The sequence below is a fragment of the Chelonoidis abingdonii genome, chromosome 9 (assembly GCF_003597395.2).
Source record: "Chelonoidis abingdonii isolate Lonesome George chromosome 9, CheloAbing_2.0, whole genome shotgun sequence".
Classification (NCBI taxonomy): domain Eukaryota; kingdom Metazoa; phylum Chordata; order Testudines; family Testudinidae; genus Chelonoidis; species Chelonoidis abingdonii.
In genome coordinates, this window is record NC_133777.1 from 9,320,565 (window position 1) to 9,340,018 (window position 19,454).

Genomic DNA, 19,454 nt, shown 5'->3' on the forward strand with positions numbered 1-19,454 from the left:
ATTGACTACCCCTGTTCTAGAACCAGTTAAGAAAAACTTACTTATAGATTAAACAAACAACTGCATCCTACAAGGAAGGAAAGTGTAAAAGATTTGCTGGATGTAACACAGCCATGTGATCTGACAGATGTTTCCAGATAGAATGGAACCACGGAAGACGATCCCCAAGACCAATGCACAGTATAATCACAGCTCTCAAGGAACTCTGCTAGGAGACTAGTGGTTAAAACCATCGAGACACAGCCCTTGTACTTCGGCCGATGACTCAACTAAAGTCCATTATACCACCCTTTAAAACATGCATGCCAATAAAACTTGCCAGTTACTCAGTGCCCATTCATCAGCAATAGGAAACAAAAAGGAAGTGCTATAATTGTGTCTCACTAAGTCTTAAATTTCAAAACACTGGAGTCAAGTTTCCAAATATTCCATTCATTCCAAACCATACAGGGCTCATTGCTATCAGAGGATAGGCTTCTTTTCCTGTGGTCACGGTTGTCGTTCCTTTACAGGGATTCAACCACCAAGGTCCAACGGGTGGAAGAGGAGAATATTGTGTGGGTACAGAGTCAAACACTAGAAAATCTAATGTAATTACACACACAATGCAAGGCCTACATAGGTGAGCCTAACAGGTCTTTGCCTGTAATCTCTCTTATTGGAGTTCTCCCAATCCCTCACAGTTAGGAAAGCAAGTGGGCCTTGCAGCATGCTCTGAAGGTCAATAAACTAGGACTCTTTTGGACCCAGTCAGCGTGAGAGCTCCAAAGCTGAGAATGCCATAGCAATTGGTCCTTCTATACCCAGCTCAGCACCCCTGCTGATCTCAGCTGTGTGGGATATAGGGGAGAGAGGTGGTCTTTCAGTGAAGTAGCTCCAGGAAGTTAGCAGTGATTAGCCTCTTCCCACCATATTTTTCAAGCAGAATTCTGTTTGAGGCTCCACAGTTGTCATGTAGATATGAGCACAATTTAAACAAACATTAAGTCTCTGCTCAGCTGGAAACAGACAGAGTAAAGAGGTGACCCTCCTAGTCCCTCCCAACCGTCCTCTATGTCAATAAATCTTAACTTGGCTGTTTGAGCAGTGTTTAATCATAAATGGATTTAAACAAGCTCAGGAATATAAACTGGGGTGAATATCACTCACTGCAACTGGGGAGAGAGACTACACTGGAATGTGTACATTGAAATTGAAATAAAAGAAGTCAGCTAACTTGGGCTCACGGGGGCTCTGGCCATGGAGCTAAAAATGCCTGTGTAGATGTGTGGGCTCAGGACCCTCTCCCATCACAGGATCCAGGAGCTCAGTCTCTAGCCTGAGCCCAAACATCTAAACAGCAGTTTTACAGCCTGCAAGCCCATCAGCTGACCCAGGCTAGCCACGGGTATTCAATTACTGTATAGATGTACCCAAAGAGCCTGATACAGAGAGGTGCTCAGGACCTGTTGCAGAACTGGGTCCTAAGTAATGAACAAAGTAAAGAATTGGAAAACCCATTAGGGATAATGTGTCAGCACCTGATGTTCATACAAGTGTCACATATAGACTAGAAGAGTTCAAAATTACAATCAGAAACATGCAGTCATGTTGTAGGCACACCTATCCCAGGATATTAAACAGACAAGGTGAGTGAAGTAATATTTTTATTGGACCAACTTCTATTGGTGAGAGCCGCTTTCAAAGTCTGTGTAAGCTCGAAAGCTCGTCTCTCACACCAACAGAAGTTGAACCACTACCTTCCGCACCTCATCTCTCTAATCAGAGACATGGCATTCAGGAGCCAGAAACAAAACAAACTGTAAGCTATTTAACATACTAATTTTTTTTAAAGAATTCTAAACTGTTTAGAACACCCACTCAGATGTATGGAAAACTGTTCTCACTGATTTGGTCCCACTGCCAGTAGGAAAACAGTGATGTTTATTCCTTCCTCTGCTGCTAATCAAGCTACAACTAACCTGTCTTTTTTGCTTACTTTCTGCATTAGAATCAATGGGGCAAGCACAGCAATAGTAAGAATGGTTGTTAATCACCCATTACAAGGGAAGTTCACCTTGCATAAATCATGAATGTACATTCAGAGGACATTTTGCAAGAATTTAAATATGTAAAAGTTGTGTCTGGACTGGATGCCAATAGAATAAGGAGCCTCTAAGATACACATTAGAATACAGGTCAGGTTAATTTTGATTGAAAGAGGTTTAGTGAAGAACAGCTACATAGTGTTTTATGTGGAATAAGTTGGTGGTCTCTATGCTCCTTCTGTTAGACTGGTATCCACAACACAGGAAACACTACAGTGCTAATAAGAGATGGTCACATAACCACCATCCTATAACAGAAACCTACTGACCACTATATTTACCTACATGCCTCCAGCTTTTATCTAGACCACATCACACGATCCATGTCTACTCCCAAGCTCTAAGATACAACCGCATTTGCTCTGATCCCTCAGACAGAGACAAACACCTACAGAATCTCTATCAAGCATTCTTAAAACTACAATACTCACCTGATGAAGTGAAGAAACAGATTTACAGAGCCAGAAGGGTACCAAGATGTCACCTACTACAAGACAAGCCCAACACAGAAAGTAATAGAACGCCACTAGCCGTCACCTATAGCCCCCAACTAAAACTGCTCCTGCGCATCATCAAGGATCTACAACCTATCCTGAAGGGTGATCCCTCACTCTCACACACCCTGGGAGACAGGCCAGTCCTTGCCTACAGACAGCCCCCCAACCTGAAGCAAATACTCACCACACAACAAAAACACCAACCCAGGAACCAAACCCTGCTACAAACCCCGGTGCCAACTCTGTCCACATATCTATTCAAGGGACAACAACACAGGACCTAACCACATCAGCCACACCATCTGGTGCTCGTTCACTTGCACATCTACCAATGTGATATATGCCATCATGTGCCAGTAATGCCCCTCTGCCATGTACATTGGCCAAACCGGACAATCTCTATACAAAAGAATAAATGGACACAAATCTGAGGTCAGGAATCGGGATAGCTCAGTGGTTTGAGCACTAGCCTGCTAAACCCAGGGTTGTGAGTTCAATCCTTGAGGGGACCCATTTGGGGCTTTAGTTGAAGACTGCTCCTGTTTTGAGCAGGGGGTTGGACTAGATGACCTCTTGAGGTCCCTTCCAACCCTGATACTCTGATTCCATTCAAAAACTAGTAGGAGAACACTTCAATCTCTCTGGTCACTAAATAACAGACCTAAAAGTGGCAGCTCTTCAACAAAAAAATTTCAAAAACAGACTTCAACGTGAAGCTGCAGAACTGGAATTAATTTGCAAACTGGATACCATCAGATTAGGCCTGAATAAAGACTGGGAGTGGTTGAGTCATTACAAAACCTAAACTTAATTTCCCCAATACTAATTTCTCCCTACTGTTACTCACACCTTCTTGTCTGTAACGGGCCACTCTCTTACCACTTCAAAAGAGATTTTTCCTCCCTTGGTATCCTGCTGTTAATTGATTTATTTCATTAGACTGACCTCACACTTGGTAAAGCAACCCCCACCCTTTCATGTATTTATACCTGCTCCTGTATTTTTCACTTCATGCATCTGGCAAAGTGGGTTCTAGCCCAGGAAAGCTTATGCCCAAATAAACTTGTTAGTCTCTAAGGTGCCACAAGGACTCCTCATTGCTTTTGCTGATACAGAATAACACAGCTACCACTCTGAAACCTGCCACCATAAGAACTGGCACTCTTGCTGGTAGAGAGTGTAGCAGCAGAGACTTCATGGATTGAGTGTATGTCTTCCCTCAGGCTAAGTGGAGGCACACTGACAGGGCCAGATAGCCAAGCACTGAACATGACCTGGTGTCACAGAACTTCACTTTGTAGGGCTGTCAATCTGGCATCTTTGACCAAAATTTTTTTTTAAAAAAAGATAATTTTTACTGTTTAGTTTTAAAACTGATTACTGTATTTCAGAAACATCAAACATGCATGTAAAGTTACCTGGTAACGTCCCTTTAAATAAAGCTAACAGTACAGAATAGGAAAAAGAAAAGTTCAACAAAGGCAACATCAAAGAGAGAAAAAATTCCTATTACTTATATGTCCCCTTACAATAAGCACCAATATGATTAATAATGGATTAGGTATATTACTGCAGAGGGTTACCACAGCAGCAAACAAGGTTTCCTTCTTTCTCACCTCCTTCTTTTGCTGGCCTGACAAAGTGACTACCACTAATCAATGAAGCACTGCCTGTCTGAAACAAAGGAGGCCGAAATGGATTTTTTTTTTTTTTTAACAAATATACTATACAGAACTTTTTCCTTCCCCCACCATCAGATGGTGGCAAATTGTCTATTAGATCACATAAGCTAAGTTACCAAGAAGGAAGCCTGTTACTGTCAGAGAGCTGCAAAAGGGACATCAGAGACACAACTGTCCAGATTTGGCCACCCTGCAATACAAACTAATGCCAGCTTCAAGATCACTAAACAAGACTTGAGTTACATTTGAATCAAGACCCTCTGATGGAGAAAAGGCAATTCAACAGTTCACAGGGCAAAGCTCAGTAATTTCTCCTCTTATCTATTTCCTGATTTTCATCAACCATCTTGAAATGCGTTCAGCTACTTCATGTTCTTATCTAAATCTGTACTTCACAAGCAACCAAATGGCAAAGTCACTATGAAATCTTCTGGAGACACAATAGTCATGTGATCTTGCTTTTCTGCACAATTTCACAATGATGCTCATTTAACATACAAGTTCTCGTAAGGAAATATCACATTCAAAAGGCTTGATCCTTCACTCTCAGAGGTCAACAGGAATATTACCATTGACTTCAATGGGTATAGGATTGAGCCCATTGTTTGAGCATTCTTTCCAGTGCCTAGCTTAAGCTCACAAAACTGTTAGGTTTCCATTGGCCTATGACAGAGAATCTGCCTCTCCCCTTTAAAGTGCATTTCACAACATGCTAAGTGAGGCAGGTCAGTTAAATAGCAAATACCAGTTCTGCAATCTAGAATATTTAGCCACTTAATATTCCCGGAGACATGCACCCCCAATTTTTTCTACAAGATCCTGCTTGACAACACAAGGCTAAATCAGGATGCAAATCTACCACAGCAGGTAATTGCTAATGAGGACTCGGAAAGGAATGAACACCATTTACATCTCTCACTTTTCCCCAGTAGCCGTGAGGTTCGTTTCAAGAACTACTAAAACTAGCTTTAAAATTAGATTTAAGTAACCAGAAGTAATTGCTGATCACGGTCATAATTTAAAGTGTTAATATTAATTAGTTTACTTCAAATCATTTTGGTAGACACAGCCAGCTAACATGCTTCTCCTTCAATCATAAGCCACCATCCACACCTACTTTAGGGCCAGAAAAGCCCTAGCTGCAAACACCCACAAGGAACTTCCTTGTGACAATTTCTACAAATGCAGTTATATTTTTAGTAAGAAGTTATACATTACACTGAAAATTAAAAATTCAGAGACAGCAGACAATTTAATTGATTGTAAAAATTAAACTCCACAAAGTACTGATTATCCATTTCCATATTTAACACCATACAACATTCTTAAACGTATCTGAAACTGTTACAGAATTTCCAGTCTGCCATAAAACCTAGCCCCTTCCTTTCACTGAAGAAATCTGGTCAAACTCGCCATGGACACTTGGGGCCTTCAATTAATTCTATGAATTTCTCCTGACAATGTCTTCCCATTACTACAAATATCTCACTCCCCAGGCATTTTTATACTCTGGAGGAGGAGAATTACCCACCTGAAGAGACTAATTCATAAAATACCTTAACACAGTTTCCATGGGAGAGGCACTGTTTTATCACCTTTGTTGAATACACTAGATTAGTTTAATTGTCATACAAATTACATTTGCTATGCCATCAACTTTCTCCTAATGGACCATTCATCAATAGTTTTCTTTGAAGAAGCTAGCTGATCTTGAAAGTCCCTCAATCCATCTCGAAATGTCTTAAACTTTTCAAAACTGAGGAACTACCTCTTACATCAGCACAGGCTGTGGAAAACAAAGCAATCTGTGAAATTCACAGAACATTTCTACTTCCCACATATATCTACCAGGAGAAACTTAAGCACAGGGTGTTACTAACCTTTTACATTCAATCACGCTCGCTAAGAGGATTCTAACACAATGCACTACCATTATCTGTTTTCCTCTGAGCCTGGTTCAGTTCAATGGGAAAGCTATTTGAAGCGAACTAATGTATTCTTTATGTACATTATAAAAAAACCCGATCCAGATGGATTTAGACTTCATGAATGCTCACTCAAGTCCATTTTGCTCCCTGTGAAGACATTTCATAATCCATTCAATACCCAGCAGATGAAGACAGGATTACTGTTTAAAGAGTTGTTCTGAGGCTATCTTTAAAATATAATTTAAACCCTCTGATCCCTGGCATTTTCTAGACTCCAAGCCATATAAATGGTTAGGGTAAAACATGGTGTATATTACACATTCATACTCGCAGCATCCAGTGAAGATGAACTTCAAAACAAGGCTTGGGAAGTGGGCACAGAAATTCTGAGCTGGTTAGTCTCAACTCACATACTTATTAAAGAGGCTAATTCCAGGCTCACGGTATTCTGCAACAGAAGAGCTCACTGGATCAACTTCTGAAAAGCTGCATAGTAGGATAGGGTTCAGATGTCAAAGAAAAAAAAAACAAAACTATCCCCCACACAGGTTATAGCCAGTAAGCGAGAAAGAGGTTTAACATATTTTAACTCATTCTGTTTTTATTATTGTGCTGAGAGCTTTTTTCACTGAAAATAGTTTACCAAGGCAGAACACTGCCTTTTCCAAAATGGCAGCATGCATGCACTACCTTTAAACCATGAACTGAGATAATTTACCCAACTACTGATGCATTCTCTTCCTCCTACCCTCACCCCTCCAATCCACTACAGTACATGGAAACAGAGGACATTTCCTCTGAGTTTTAACACTCATTTAATTTGGAAGCATTAGAAGAACTTCACAGTTAATACCTCAGCTCCCTAAGGAAAAAGGCACTGAGCTTCTTCTCTAGCAATTTAAAAAAATTAATTATTAGTCTATGTCTGCACCAGGGATGCTACAGCTATGCTACTGTAGTGTAGATACTTCCTACAGGGATGGAAGAGGTTTTTTCCATCAATGTAGGCAATCCACCTCCCCAAGCAGGTAGCTAGACTGACAGAAGAATTCTTCTCTCAAACTAGACGCATTTATACCAACGCTTAGTTTGGCATAACTCTGTTGGTCAGAATTTTAACTGCAGACCAGACATTGCTTGCAACACTTTCTGCTATACAAGCACAAGGTACATCAAAAGGAACAAGGGACCACTTGGAGAAAGAGCATTTAACCTCTTGCAGAAAAGAGCCCTTCACAGAGATTTTGGCTTATCACACAGCAAGAGGGTATTTGGTTCATTTAGCCACAAAACAGAATAATTTCATTCAGATAATTTTAAAACAGATCAAGTCTAGACCTAAACTACTTGTGTAGCCATTTACAATAGGTAGCTTACGAGTGCCTCATTTACACCTCATGGAGTACAAAGATAGTTGGAAATAGATTTCTCTCTTAGGCTATCCCTACACTTGCAGAGTTTTTGCACTGTTAGTAACTGTGTTGGTGAACTGGTGAAAGAAAAATACTGGTTTATGCACTCACTTACTTACACAGGTGTCAGAGCGCGTTTAGAGCGGCACACTGAGGGCAGTTATCTCACAGTGCAGCTCTCTCCACTTTAGTGACAGGTCTTGTGGGAAAGGGGTGGGGGGGGGGGAAAACAGAGAAGGGTGATCATGAGGCATCCTGGGTAGCTGCACAGCCTCTTCTCCCCAAACACTGATCAGCTCCAGTAGCTCAGCATTGCTCCAAGCAGGGGATCATTTGCTCCATGGAGTAGCCATTGTTACCTGGCCAGATGATAAGTGAGCACTTGCCAAGAAAACAGGAAGGGGAGTTTCAAAGTTCCCAGGGCTTTACAGGGGGAGGAGTGGATGTCTGTTTACCTGGTATCAGAGCAGAAGAGCTGCTGGCCAGAGTGGTCACTTAGGCACTGTGGGATATCCTCTGGAGACTAAAAGCTCTGTAAACAGGAAGAACATGTCTTCACTTGCACATCACCACAAAAGCATCACCAGTAAGAGCTGTACGCCTCTCATGGAGGTGATTTTCTTTGTGGTGAAACTTCTGAGTTTCACCGCAAAAAGTCATTGGCAAGTATAGACACTCCTACGGTTTTTGTGCAAAAAAGAGACTTTTTCCGCTTTAAATAGCAAATGCAGACATGCCTTAAGCACTGGATCGGAATATCTTTTTCCCATCTTAGCTTATGTCTACACTACATAGCTTTTAGCAACAGCCGTTCCGTTAAAAGTCGCAGAGTAGCTGCTGTTTGTCGGGTCTTCTCCAACAAAAAACTTCCACCCCAACAAGTGGTGTTTGCGTTGTCAGTAGGACAGTGCTCCTGCCAACAACGCGCTGTTCACACTGGCGCTTGCTGTTGCCAAAACTTTTGTCTTTCAGGGAAGGGTTTTTCAAACAACTCTGAAAGACAAAAGTTTTCCCAGCATAGACATAGCCAAAGTAACACTATTATACTTGAACAGGCAGAAAAGGGGATCAGTTCTGGCCCTAATATTCCAACACAATGCAACAACTAAGGCTATGTTTACACTGGCAATTGAGTGACAAAACTTTTGTCGTTCAGAGGTGCTAAACCCCCCCTCCCCAAAAGACAAACATTTTGTCGTAGCAAATATTAGTGTAAACAGTGCATTGTCAGCAGGAGCACTCCTGTCGACAGCGCAAACCCTGCTCGTTGGGGATGGAAGTATTTTTCGGCAAAAGTGCTGACAAACAGCGTTTACACTGCCCAACTTTTAGCGACACAGTGTGTCACTAAAAGCTGTCTAGTGTAGACAAAGCCTAATATGTTCCAGGCTCTAACTTCCCTTGTAGATCTTTGTTTAATTATTTCCACACCGATCATGGCTCGCCTCGTTATACAGAGATCAGGGGGAGGAGGGATGGGAAATGGCAAAAGCAGGAATGTTATGGATGCACAGGCGGAAAGACAAGACAGAAGCAAAGGAATGCCCAATTATCAAACTTGATAGTGGCATCAAAACGTCCACCTACCTGAAGGCTGGAGGCCAATTCAATGCAGGCTTGGAGGCAATGGAACTATATCACAAGACAATTGTAATCAATATGCAAGTGTTAGTTTGCACAACACTTCCACGCTGATGGCCTCTTCTCAGAGGTCTGGACTGTCTTGAACTGAATGAATATGAGGAACACATATAGTCACAAGAATCTATGTGGCTGGTTTTTAAAAAAAAAAAAAAAAAAAAAACAACACAGAATTGCCTATCTGCCAGGTTGACACCTGGGATCTGTTTATAGTTCTGGTCTCTTCCTCCTCCCAAACAGCCAGGGGTTTTGCACACTGAAGAATCCAGATTTCTTATGCCCTGGAGAGAGGAAAGTTCCTTAGGTTGCTCAACAGCACTCCCTGTAATAAGTGCACAAACTGACTCTGCAAGGACTCCAGTCCTGCTTAGCCAGAAGTTTGGTGGCTGCAGCGTGTAGCCTTGAGGGAGAGAGAGGATTAAAATGGCTTGTGTGGGAAGAATTCCTAGCTCTAACATGCAGAGGGGAAAACAGGGCGTGTTTTTTGTTTATCTTGTATTTGCTTTTTGTTTTCTTTTTTGGGGAGGGAGGTGGCGTGCTTCTTAATTATATGTGAAGGCAGCCTGAAAGGTTTCTGTCTCCTTCCAAACTAAAAAGCAGATTGGGGTGGGAGGTCTCTGCTTGTTTGTTTGTTTACATTAAAATTCAGGTCTTATCTACTCTGCCAGACTCTATGGCCACTGGAATCAAGATATCACTACAGGCTGAGAGCAACTGGGAAGAGAAGAATTTTAGTCAAATTGTTCTTGTTTGATTTTGTTAACACCTATGTAAATCCTAAATGCAATGGACACTTGGGAGAAAGGAAGTTTGATAAAGATTCAACATCCCAACTCTCTCAGGCCTTGGCTACACTGGCGCTTTACAGCGCTGCAACTTTCTCGCTCACGGGTGTGAAAAAAACACCCCCCTCAGAGCTGCAAGATACAGCGCTGCAAAGCGCCAGTGTAAACAGTGCCCCAGCGCTGCAAGCGCGGCTCCCAGCGCTGCAAGCTAATCTCCATGAGGAGGTGGAGTACGTGCAGCGCTGGGAGAGCTCTCTCCCAGTGCTGGCGCTGTGACCACACTCACACTTCAAAGCCCTGCCGCGGCAGTGCTGTGAAGTTTCGAGTGTAGCCAAAACCTCAGTTAAGGTAGCAGAGCTCACAATGCACTTGTCCAAGAGAACCAAGAAAGTCTTCTAACAAAACCAGAGAAGAACAGACCTACATACATGATTTTTCCTAACATACATCATAAATGAGCCCAAAAAGGGGAAGGAGAGCAAACACTCCAGTGTTTAAAAATCCTCTGCAGGCACACAGAGGACACTTTCTACTGAAGAAAAAATCCATTACACTACAACAATTAAAAGGATTATCCAAAAACAATACACTTCTTAAAATTTCTTTTTAAATAACTAAAACAGGACATTGTTTGACATTTTTCAATCACAATCTTAAGCTATAGTAGTTGCATACTTAAGCATAGGCTTCTACTATAATGCTATCAGCATGTCTGAAATGGTACTGAGGACAGAATGCACCAACAGTAGTGCTACAAAGGGCAAGGCAGTGGAGCAGCTACAGAGTATTAGCTGTTTTAAATGCTGTTGTCAAATAAAAGTAAGTATTTCATACAAATTAATTCCCATTCAAAAGAAATGCACTGACACACCTAAAGGCAATTTAAGAGAATGATTTGCAAAGGCGTTCATGGACAACAGTGAATGGACATTAATTAAAGTCATATCTGCACTACCAAACAAGCAATTTAGATAAACATATCTAAAAGAGAAAATACTAGACAGACTTGCTTTTATATAAGCAATGTTAATTTGCCACATTTGAAATTGCTTCTTGCTATTTCAGTTGGCTTAAGAAACATGAATACTGAAATGAACACATGCATGAAGATAGTACATATTATCGTGTTGTCAAATAGTAGATGAAACATTAATCCAATGGACTAGTAAAAGTTGCCTTTTTGTGGCCAACACTGATTAGATAAACCAGTTTTTCCTCCAGCTTTTTCATTCTGCAGATCTGTTCACAAAACAAAGATCTTCTAATCCAATCTGCTTTCCTATTCCTCCAATCCCCAAGTACTTGGCTATCAGTATGTTTATTTTATTTTGCAGACCACCAGAGGTTCCACAGACCACAGTTCGCCCCAAAACTGAAGTAGTCCTGGGTTATAATTACATAACATGGGATCTGCAGTCCTAATGAGATCCTTAGGACACAGCTAGGGGCTTGGGCATGGTACCCCCCCCCTCCAAAAACCGCATACAGTTGGTTAAAAGTATTGTTGCATATCAAATATCCTTTTAATAGGGAGTACTACAAAAAGTTTGGGAAGTTCTGTCCCAAAGGATGACAGATAGAAAGCATTATTTAGGTATACAAAGTAATTAAGAGAGAAATAAATTCACTTGTGATGCTCTAAAGCTCAAGTTGTCTATCACATCCGCCACATTTCCACTTGGTCTGAAAGGGAAAACTGGCTCACCTGCGCCGCATCTATGCAACTGTAAACCTAAAGCTGGGTCTGTTATGCCTCTCTCGTTCCACTGTCCTTTGGCTCTGAACACAGAACACCCAGACGTTGCCTCCCGAGACATTTATTGGAGGTAGAAGCTGCTCAGAAAATAAATAAGCACATGTCAGAAGGTTTGATGTGGAGCCAAACACTCGAAAAGATCCACTCCAGAACAAAGTCAGCTGGCGGTAGCTGTTAAATTTCAAACAATGGCTTAACAGCCACGCTAGGGTCTATGTTGTTTACTTTACCCTAAAATGTAAGAGTACAAACTCCCCTGAACACACACTGCTTAGCACACTTTTCAGGTTCAAGTTCCACAGTCTTCAAAAGCTGTGGCAACCTGTCCTTCATGCTAGACACTAGTTGCTACATATAGGTCAGTCATATCATGCAGTTGCATGATGGAAGTAGTAACGTTAAGCAGTTTCCTGTTCTATGCCAGCACAGTTCCCTATAAAACTACCGTGCCAACCACCACAAAAGGGAATTTGGCATTTCTCTGAACAGCTTACCAAACAGTTATTTGAGGCTAGTTACTCGGCGCGCTGAAGCGCTTCAGTGAAGACCCTACCTACCCCGATGGCAGGGCTTCTCCCATCAGCTTAAATACTCCACCTCCCCAAGAGGCAGTAGCTATGTTGACTGGAGAAGCCCTCCCGTCGACACTGTGCTGTCTATACTGGGAGTTAGGTTGGTATAACTGCATTGCTCAGGGGTGTGGAAAATCCACACTACTGAGCAATGCAGTTATACCGACATACATTACTAGTGCAGACATGGGGTGGGGAACATTTTTTCTATCAGGGACTCCTGACCCACAGAAGGAGGAAAATAAATAAATAAATAAATAAATAAATAAATCAGTTGCGGGCCACACATAGCCCTGTGGGAGGGCACAGAGGCTCGGGACTTCCCGCTGCCATAGGGTGAGCCAACACTCCAGGGGAAGAACAGGAGGGGGTAACAGAGCTTTGGGGCTTCCCCTAGAGCTCAGGGCTGGGGTGCAGGCTTCGGGAAGGAGTTTGGGTGCAGGAGGGAGATCCAACCTGGGGCAGGGGGTACAGGATGCAGGCTCTAGCCAGGCAGCGCTCACCTCAGGTGGCTCCTGATTGGTGGTGCAGCAGGGCTAAGGCAGGCTCCCTGCCTGCCGGGGCTCCGCTCTGCTCCCAGAAGCAGCCACTATGTCCGGGCCTTATGCGGAGAAGTCGGGGGGCTCTGCGTGGTGCATGCTGCCTGCGCTTGCAGGCACCACACCTGCAACTCCCACTGGCCACGATTCCCGGCCAATGGGAGCTGCGGAGCCAGCACGCCGAGCTTCCCTGATCACCTCTGCTCCTAGGGGCCACAGGAACATGCCAGTCATTTCTGGGAGCTGCGTGGAGCTAACTGGACTTCTGGCAACGCAGTGAGCTGGCACTTGTGGCTTCAGCCCCACTTGGGGCTTCCGGCCCACAGTGTGGAAACTTGCTGCGGGCTGGATGAAATGAAACAGTGGGCCGCAGATCCCCCACCCCTGGTGTAGACCAAACCTAAGAATAATAATTTAATTAACTCTCTCCAGCTAAACTGAAATAAGCCTGATTTAAACACAAGTGAGTATCCCACACACCCTTCTGTGCAGGTTTATCTATCAGTTTAAATTCAGTCCTTAAATTACACCAGTGTGACTCTCCTCTGTAGACAGCCCCTCCATAACAGAGTCACAAAGTATCAACTTTTTTAAATGCTAGAAAAAACCCAAAACCATTTGTACAGTAGCTTAGCCAAAACATAAGTGTGAAAAACACTGTACAGCATGAAGTAGTTCTATGACACTCAGATGATAGAGTTTTTCTAACAAATCTTAAATGGAAATTTAACTAAAAACTATAAACAATGAAAGAAGGGCATGCATAACTATGGATCAAAATCTTTCTTGCTAAAAGTATGCATTATATATAGGCTTCAGATGGCTGTTTTAACCGATAAACAGAAATAAAACCTTCTTGGTGCGCAAAAAAATATATCTGTGTTTATCAAATATAGTAAAACGTCAGTGTTATGAATGCCAGAGTTATGAAATGACCAGTCAACCACACACATACACACCTCATTTGGAACCGGAAGTATGCAATTGAGCAGCAGCAGACACACACAAGCAAATACAGTAGGTTACTGTGTTAAACATAAATTACTAAAAAAAAATAAAGGGAAAGCAGCATTTTTCTTCTGCATAGTAAAGTTTCAAAGCTGTATTAAGTCAATGTTCAGCTGTAAACTTTGGAAAGAACAGCCATAATGTTTTGTTCAAAGTTACAACCAACCTCTATTCCTGAGGTGTTCATAACTCTAAGGTTCTACTGTAAATACCAGCAATGGTTACTTGTCTCTAAGGGCTTGTTTAGGAGGAGGAGGAGTAACGTAGATTACAGGATGTAATTGCTAAAGCACACTAACATGTTCCACATTAATCAGTCCATGTAGACCCTGCCAGTGTGCACTGAAGGTTCCATAGTATGCTTTAATGTAGCGCTCTTTGAAACGATACTACACTGAAGTGTAGTAGGGAAAATTACAAAGAAATCACTCATTACAGCAAGTACTAGTGTAATGAGTGGTGCATACAATATACCTTACTCATAACAGTATTTACGACACACCCTCAAAAGGCTCCAATTTTTGGACATCTACAACAACCTCAGAAATTACTAAAAATATACCCCAAAAACAGAAGCCCTAATTATGCAAAAGTTAATAGAACTTCATAGAAAAAGAGTGATCAGAATCAAAGATATATCTACAGCATTTCAGAAACAACTCAAGCTTTGCAGTCGTGGTTATGTGGTCAAAGCATTTCCTTGGTATGTGTACATATAGCTCACAGTTCCCTCTGAGCTATAACACTATACACACTCATACACCATGATGGCATCATTCTAACCACAAGAATGGAGATTGGGTGGTTTATGAGGTCATCAAAACCTGAAATGTGCATATCGGTTTTCCAGTGTTGTGCCGATTTTTACTTTAGTCACATACTTCAATCCTACTGGATAGCACTTATAAATTGCTTTGTCCCCCCGCCCTTTATACAACAAAGTTTATAAACGGAGAATGCTGGGAATAAAATCCTGTTCTTTTATGGATTACTAAACTAGCCTTTAATGCTTTAAACCCCAATCCTACAATGACCAATGCGTGTGTTTAGCTTTATGCACTATGAGTAGTCCCACTGAAGTGAACAGGACTACTCATGGTGCATAATGTTAAATAATGTGCGTAAATCTTTGCAAGATCAGGGCCTTAATGAAGCCTAAAGCTTTAGATAGGCACTTAATAACCAGACCAAAATATATTGAACAGGAAAACCCCAATATTATAAACAGAACAGTAGATTCTTGGCAACATATAGTCCAATATTTAGATTTTCAATTTATAGCAGGGCTGATAAAAATGATTAAAAAATTAAAAGCCAATTTTACTTAAATTCATCTTATTTAATTGGGTTTTTATTTATATGTTGCGTTTCTTTACTGTCTTTCCATTTTATAGTCTTAAATTACTAATTTCTTTAGCTTCCTAAGAGAATTTCAGTGAACAGATATTTTTCTGAGAAGCACCTCAGCGAAAATGCTCATCAGTGATGAAAAATAAGTTCAAGGCCTCATTAATGTCCTTACCCCAAGAACATTAAAACTCAAAGCACAAAAATTATAAACAAATAGCCTATACAATATTTGCAACCATCACCAACTTCCAATATACTGAATTCCCACAAATTAAGAAAGCTTAAGGGCTTTGACCAGACTACACTCCTCCATCAGCATTTGCAGTTTTGGTCACTGGATCTTGCAAACCTACGTGACTTAGGTGACTTTAAAAATTCCACTCATAGGAGCCTAACTTTAGGCATCTGGTTTTGAAAATGTTAGCCTATGTGCATTAAAAAAAGGTCACAATACCCTTCTCAAGGGACTGGAAGTCTAAATAAATTTTCATTCTTAAAACTGAAACAAGTTTTGAAGCTACAAAGATTTTTTGCCACAAAGAAAAAGGGTTGGAATAAAAATAGAATTAACCCTTGACACTGCTAACACTTATGCATATGCTTGAGTTTAAGCACATGACTAGTCCCACTGAAGTTAAATTATGTACCTGCTTGTTTGCAGGATCTGGGCCTTAATTTTCAGTATTTTGTTTTCTGCCTATAGCAGTTTTTAATACCCATTTAAATAGTGGCTATGTTAAACAAAAGCATTTATATTTTAGTTCATTATAAATTTTAACCTAGAAACACAATACCACAAATTTTCAAATTAGTTTAGCACAGCATCAACCTGATCTAAACTTTTTTTTAAATTAAATCAAGTGATTTCATTGTTCCATCCTACTTTATAGAAAGTCATAATAACGATTACTGGATTGGCTCTCCCGTTAATCAACTGGTTAAGGGCCTTCTTTAGTTTTACCTCAGGCCCTCAGCTCTTCCACCCAGCTTGGTTCCAGCTGATCACTAACCTCTAGGAAATGCCTCCTTGTGGGTCGTTATTGCTTAATATTTCATAGCTGTGTCATCACATCTGTAAAATACAACCTTCCATAATGACACAGCTGTGAAATACAATACTGCAGCCTAGAATACGCACATGATGTAAGACAGCAATGCAGCAAGTGTCTTCAAATTCCACAAGTTTGAAAGATACTGTTTCCAGAGATATTCCCCGTCTTCATAATGGACGATTCTGACAGAAACTGTAGAGTTTTTCCATAATGCTTTAAGCGTGCCCACTGTAAGCTCAGGGGAAAGTTTCTAACAAGGCAAGGTATTTAGTATAATCTCATTTTTCCAGGAAACTTCTGAAGTGCAATAATGACAAATGGTGAATATAAGTTAGAGAGTTCTTAAAACTTTTCCCACAGTGTGGATGACTTCTGAACACAGCAGTTGTCTCCTGGAACCCTCCTTCCCATTTATGGACAACCTCCCCTAACTAACAGCAGCAGCAATGAAATACTCTTCTAAACATATGCAATGTATTTGTATCAGTCTTTCACTGTGTTTCAGTCAGGTGGAAATAGGGTAATAAAGTCAGCACCATATGACTACCCAGCACTCTGAAGACCTCCACAAGTACCACCTGAACCACCACAGGCGAACTCTAATTTAAATCATTTGATGGAACTTCCATTAGATCATAACGCTTAATATAACGTATAGATTCTTCTGCCACATTTAAATAGCATAGTACTGCCAGACCTGATAATGACATTCACATCAAATAATATTTCAGAATAAAATGCACAGAAAGTTCTCAATACAAAATATTTAAAGTTATCTCCATTTTTTGTTGCTGACTATATTATTTAGACAGCAGTAGGTGTGCATGGTTCTTCCAGGACCTAAAGTTCTCTTTTTGTCAAGAGCACAGACAGAAGAAGTGGACAGAAGATCAGTTTTATGTCTCACTGTGACCATGCATACCAAGCTTCAGGCAAGTTCTTTGTTTATTTTTTGTTTTCTGTCTGAGTTATAAACCCCTGACTGCGTAGAGGACATAGGGAAGATGGAAGTTGTTTACCTGGAATGAACAAGAGGGCAAATTCCCTTAGAAAAGTGTTTTGCCATCAATCTATTTTACAGCTTGGAAAGGAGGGGCATGAAGTTCATTTACATGGGTGATAAACAGTGGCCCAGAAGAGAGGGTGTCTTACTGTGCAGGGCTTCTAATTGTACAGAAAAAAGTAAATAAACTCCTCCCCTACAAGTGATGAAGGGAGAGGGGGGGAAATCACCTTTTCCACTCCGTGAGTCACGAGCAAGTAGAGGGAAAAGAAACAGTGAATTCTCTGCTTGAGAGTATTGTTGGGCACAATACTTATGATTAACTACATGAAGAAACAGAATGACAGGGAGGAGATGAAGCTCACCCTAATAAATCCAGAACCAAGAGGGAGCAATGCAACAGAAATGCCCTAGGCATTAGGGGGCTTGTTTTACAAAGAAAGATTAATTAAACAGACAAAGGACATCTCCTTAGAAAATGAAACATATTTCAAAACCAAAACGCCTCAGAGAGCAAGTGGCTGGGGAGTTGTAACTAAATTACTAAATACAAAAAGAAACAGCCAGCAGAGGAAGTGAGTAATTAAAAAACTGTCTTCTGAGCAGAAGGCTGGTGAAAGAGGGATAACCCCTAGGGACCCTGCTGCTGGAGGTGAATGGTACTAAGGCCAAAAACTACCAAATAAATCAGATGCCCATACAAACAAGGTGAAATTAAGTGAAGAATAATAAAATAATAATCTCTTGCATTTATATAGTGCTTTTTAGTTTCAGAGATTACATATATTGTGTGTATAGTACAGCTTTATAGAGATATACACAGAGAGATTACCTCACCCACCACTAATATGCTGTCACCTTGGTGTAGAACAGGCAGCTGTTTAATAGCGCTCAGCCACAAAACACAATGTTTTCAGAGCAGAAAGCGGGATGAAAAATCATTATCTCCTCCGCAGGAGGGAGAACCTCCTCCGTTCCACCTGAGAGGGTAAGCCCTGTAGCTTCCCTCTGCCACTGCCTGTTGCCTCCTCCATTTCCCAGAGATGAAAAAGCAACATGCTGCTGTTCCCCTGGAATCTGAGAAAATAATTCCCCAACTAGCCTGTCCCCTACCAACGGGTAAAACACTCCCCATTTCCTTTCACCTCCCCAGAGTTCTTCTGGGAAATGAAACACAACTTTTTTAGGGGCAACTATCTGCCTCACATCCCTCAGAGCCTTTGGGTCACACGGCCTCCCATCCACCCCCCGGGGTGGCATCCTCCAGCAAAGACACCCTTTGGGCTAAAGGAGGACATCATCTCCCAGAAGAACAGCTCTCTCTTTCGATCAGAAAAAATAACCCCCCCTTCCCCTTTCCCCACCCTGAGACATGACACCTCTTCTCTCTTGAGACAGAGGAGTGGGGCAGACAATGCCCTGCATCCCCCTCCATCCAGGTGGAAGTAACCAACACCCCTCCACTCTTCCCCAGGAGGCCAGGGAACCCCTTTACCTTTCCTTCCCCTACTTCTGGCCCCAACAGGGAAACCCCATATCCCCTCCTTCCCATGGGAGTGGGGACGCCCCTTCTCCTGAGAGTAGGCCACTCCCATGGGTGTGAAGATGCCACCTTTCCCATGCCTCCCCAGGGTGGGATGCCCCTTCCTGACCCCAGGGAGTGGGGGTGTCCCCTTTGCTCACGCATCCTGGGGGGGGGCAAATGAGGTTGCCCCCCTCCCCAGAGTAGGGTGTCTCCTCCCTGCCCTATGGGGACGGGGTGTCCCCTTTGCTCACGCCCCCCAGGAGAGGGGGTTCCCCTTTTTCCTCCAGGGGGTTGGGGTGCCCAGCCCCCCCTTCTGCCCACGCCCCCTTTGCCCGCGCTCACTGCGGGGGGAGCTGCAGGGCCGGGCCGCCCCGCCGCTGGAAGGCCCCGTCCACGAAGACGCCGTTCTTGCCGAGGCAGCGCAGGTAGAAGTGCGGCTCCTGGAAGCTGAGCTGCAGGTGGCGCCGGGAGATGAAGCTCGAGTGCCCCATGTTCACGTCCACCGAGCCCTGCGAGGAGTTGCGGCCTATGGTGACCGCCGCCTGCCGCATGAGGAACTCGAACTCGCGGCCCTGCAGGCGGGCCAGGGCCGGGCCCGGCGGGGCGGCGGCGGGGCC

At 42.4% G+C, this 19,454-nt stretch overlaps 1 protein-coding gene across 1 annotated transcript in view; it reads right to left on the reverse strand.

Moving 5' to 3' along the window:
* Window positions 1–19,454, reverse strand: part of FOXK1 (forkhead box K1) — a 66,213-nt gene that overhangs the window by 46,647 nt on the left and 112 nt on the right. Inside the window, 1 exon segment of the mRNA XM_032767795.2 lies at window positions 19,180–19,454. This exon segment is cut by the window's right edge and continues 13 nt beyond it. Coding sequence (XP_032623686.1) covers window positions 19,180–19,454 — 275 coding nt within the window.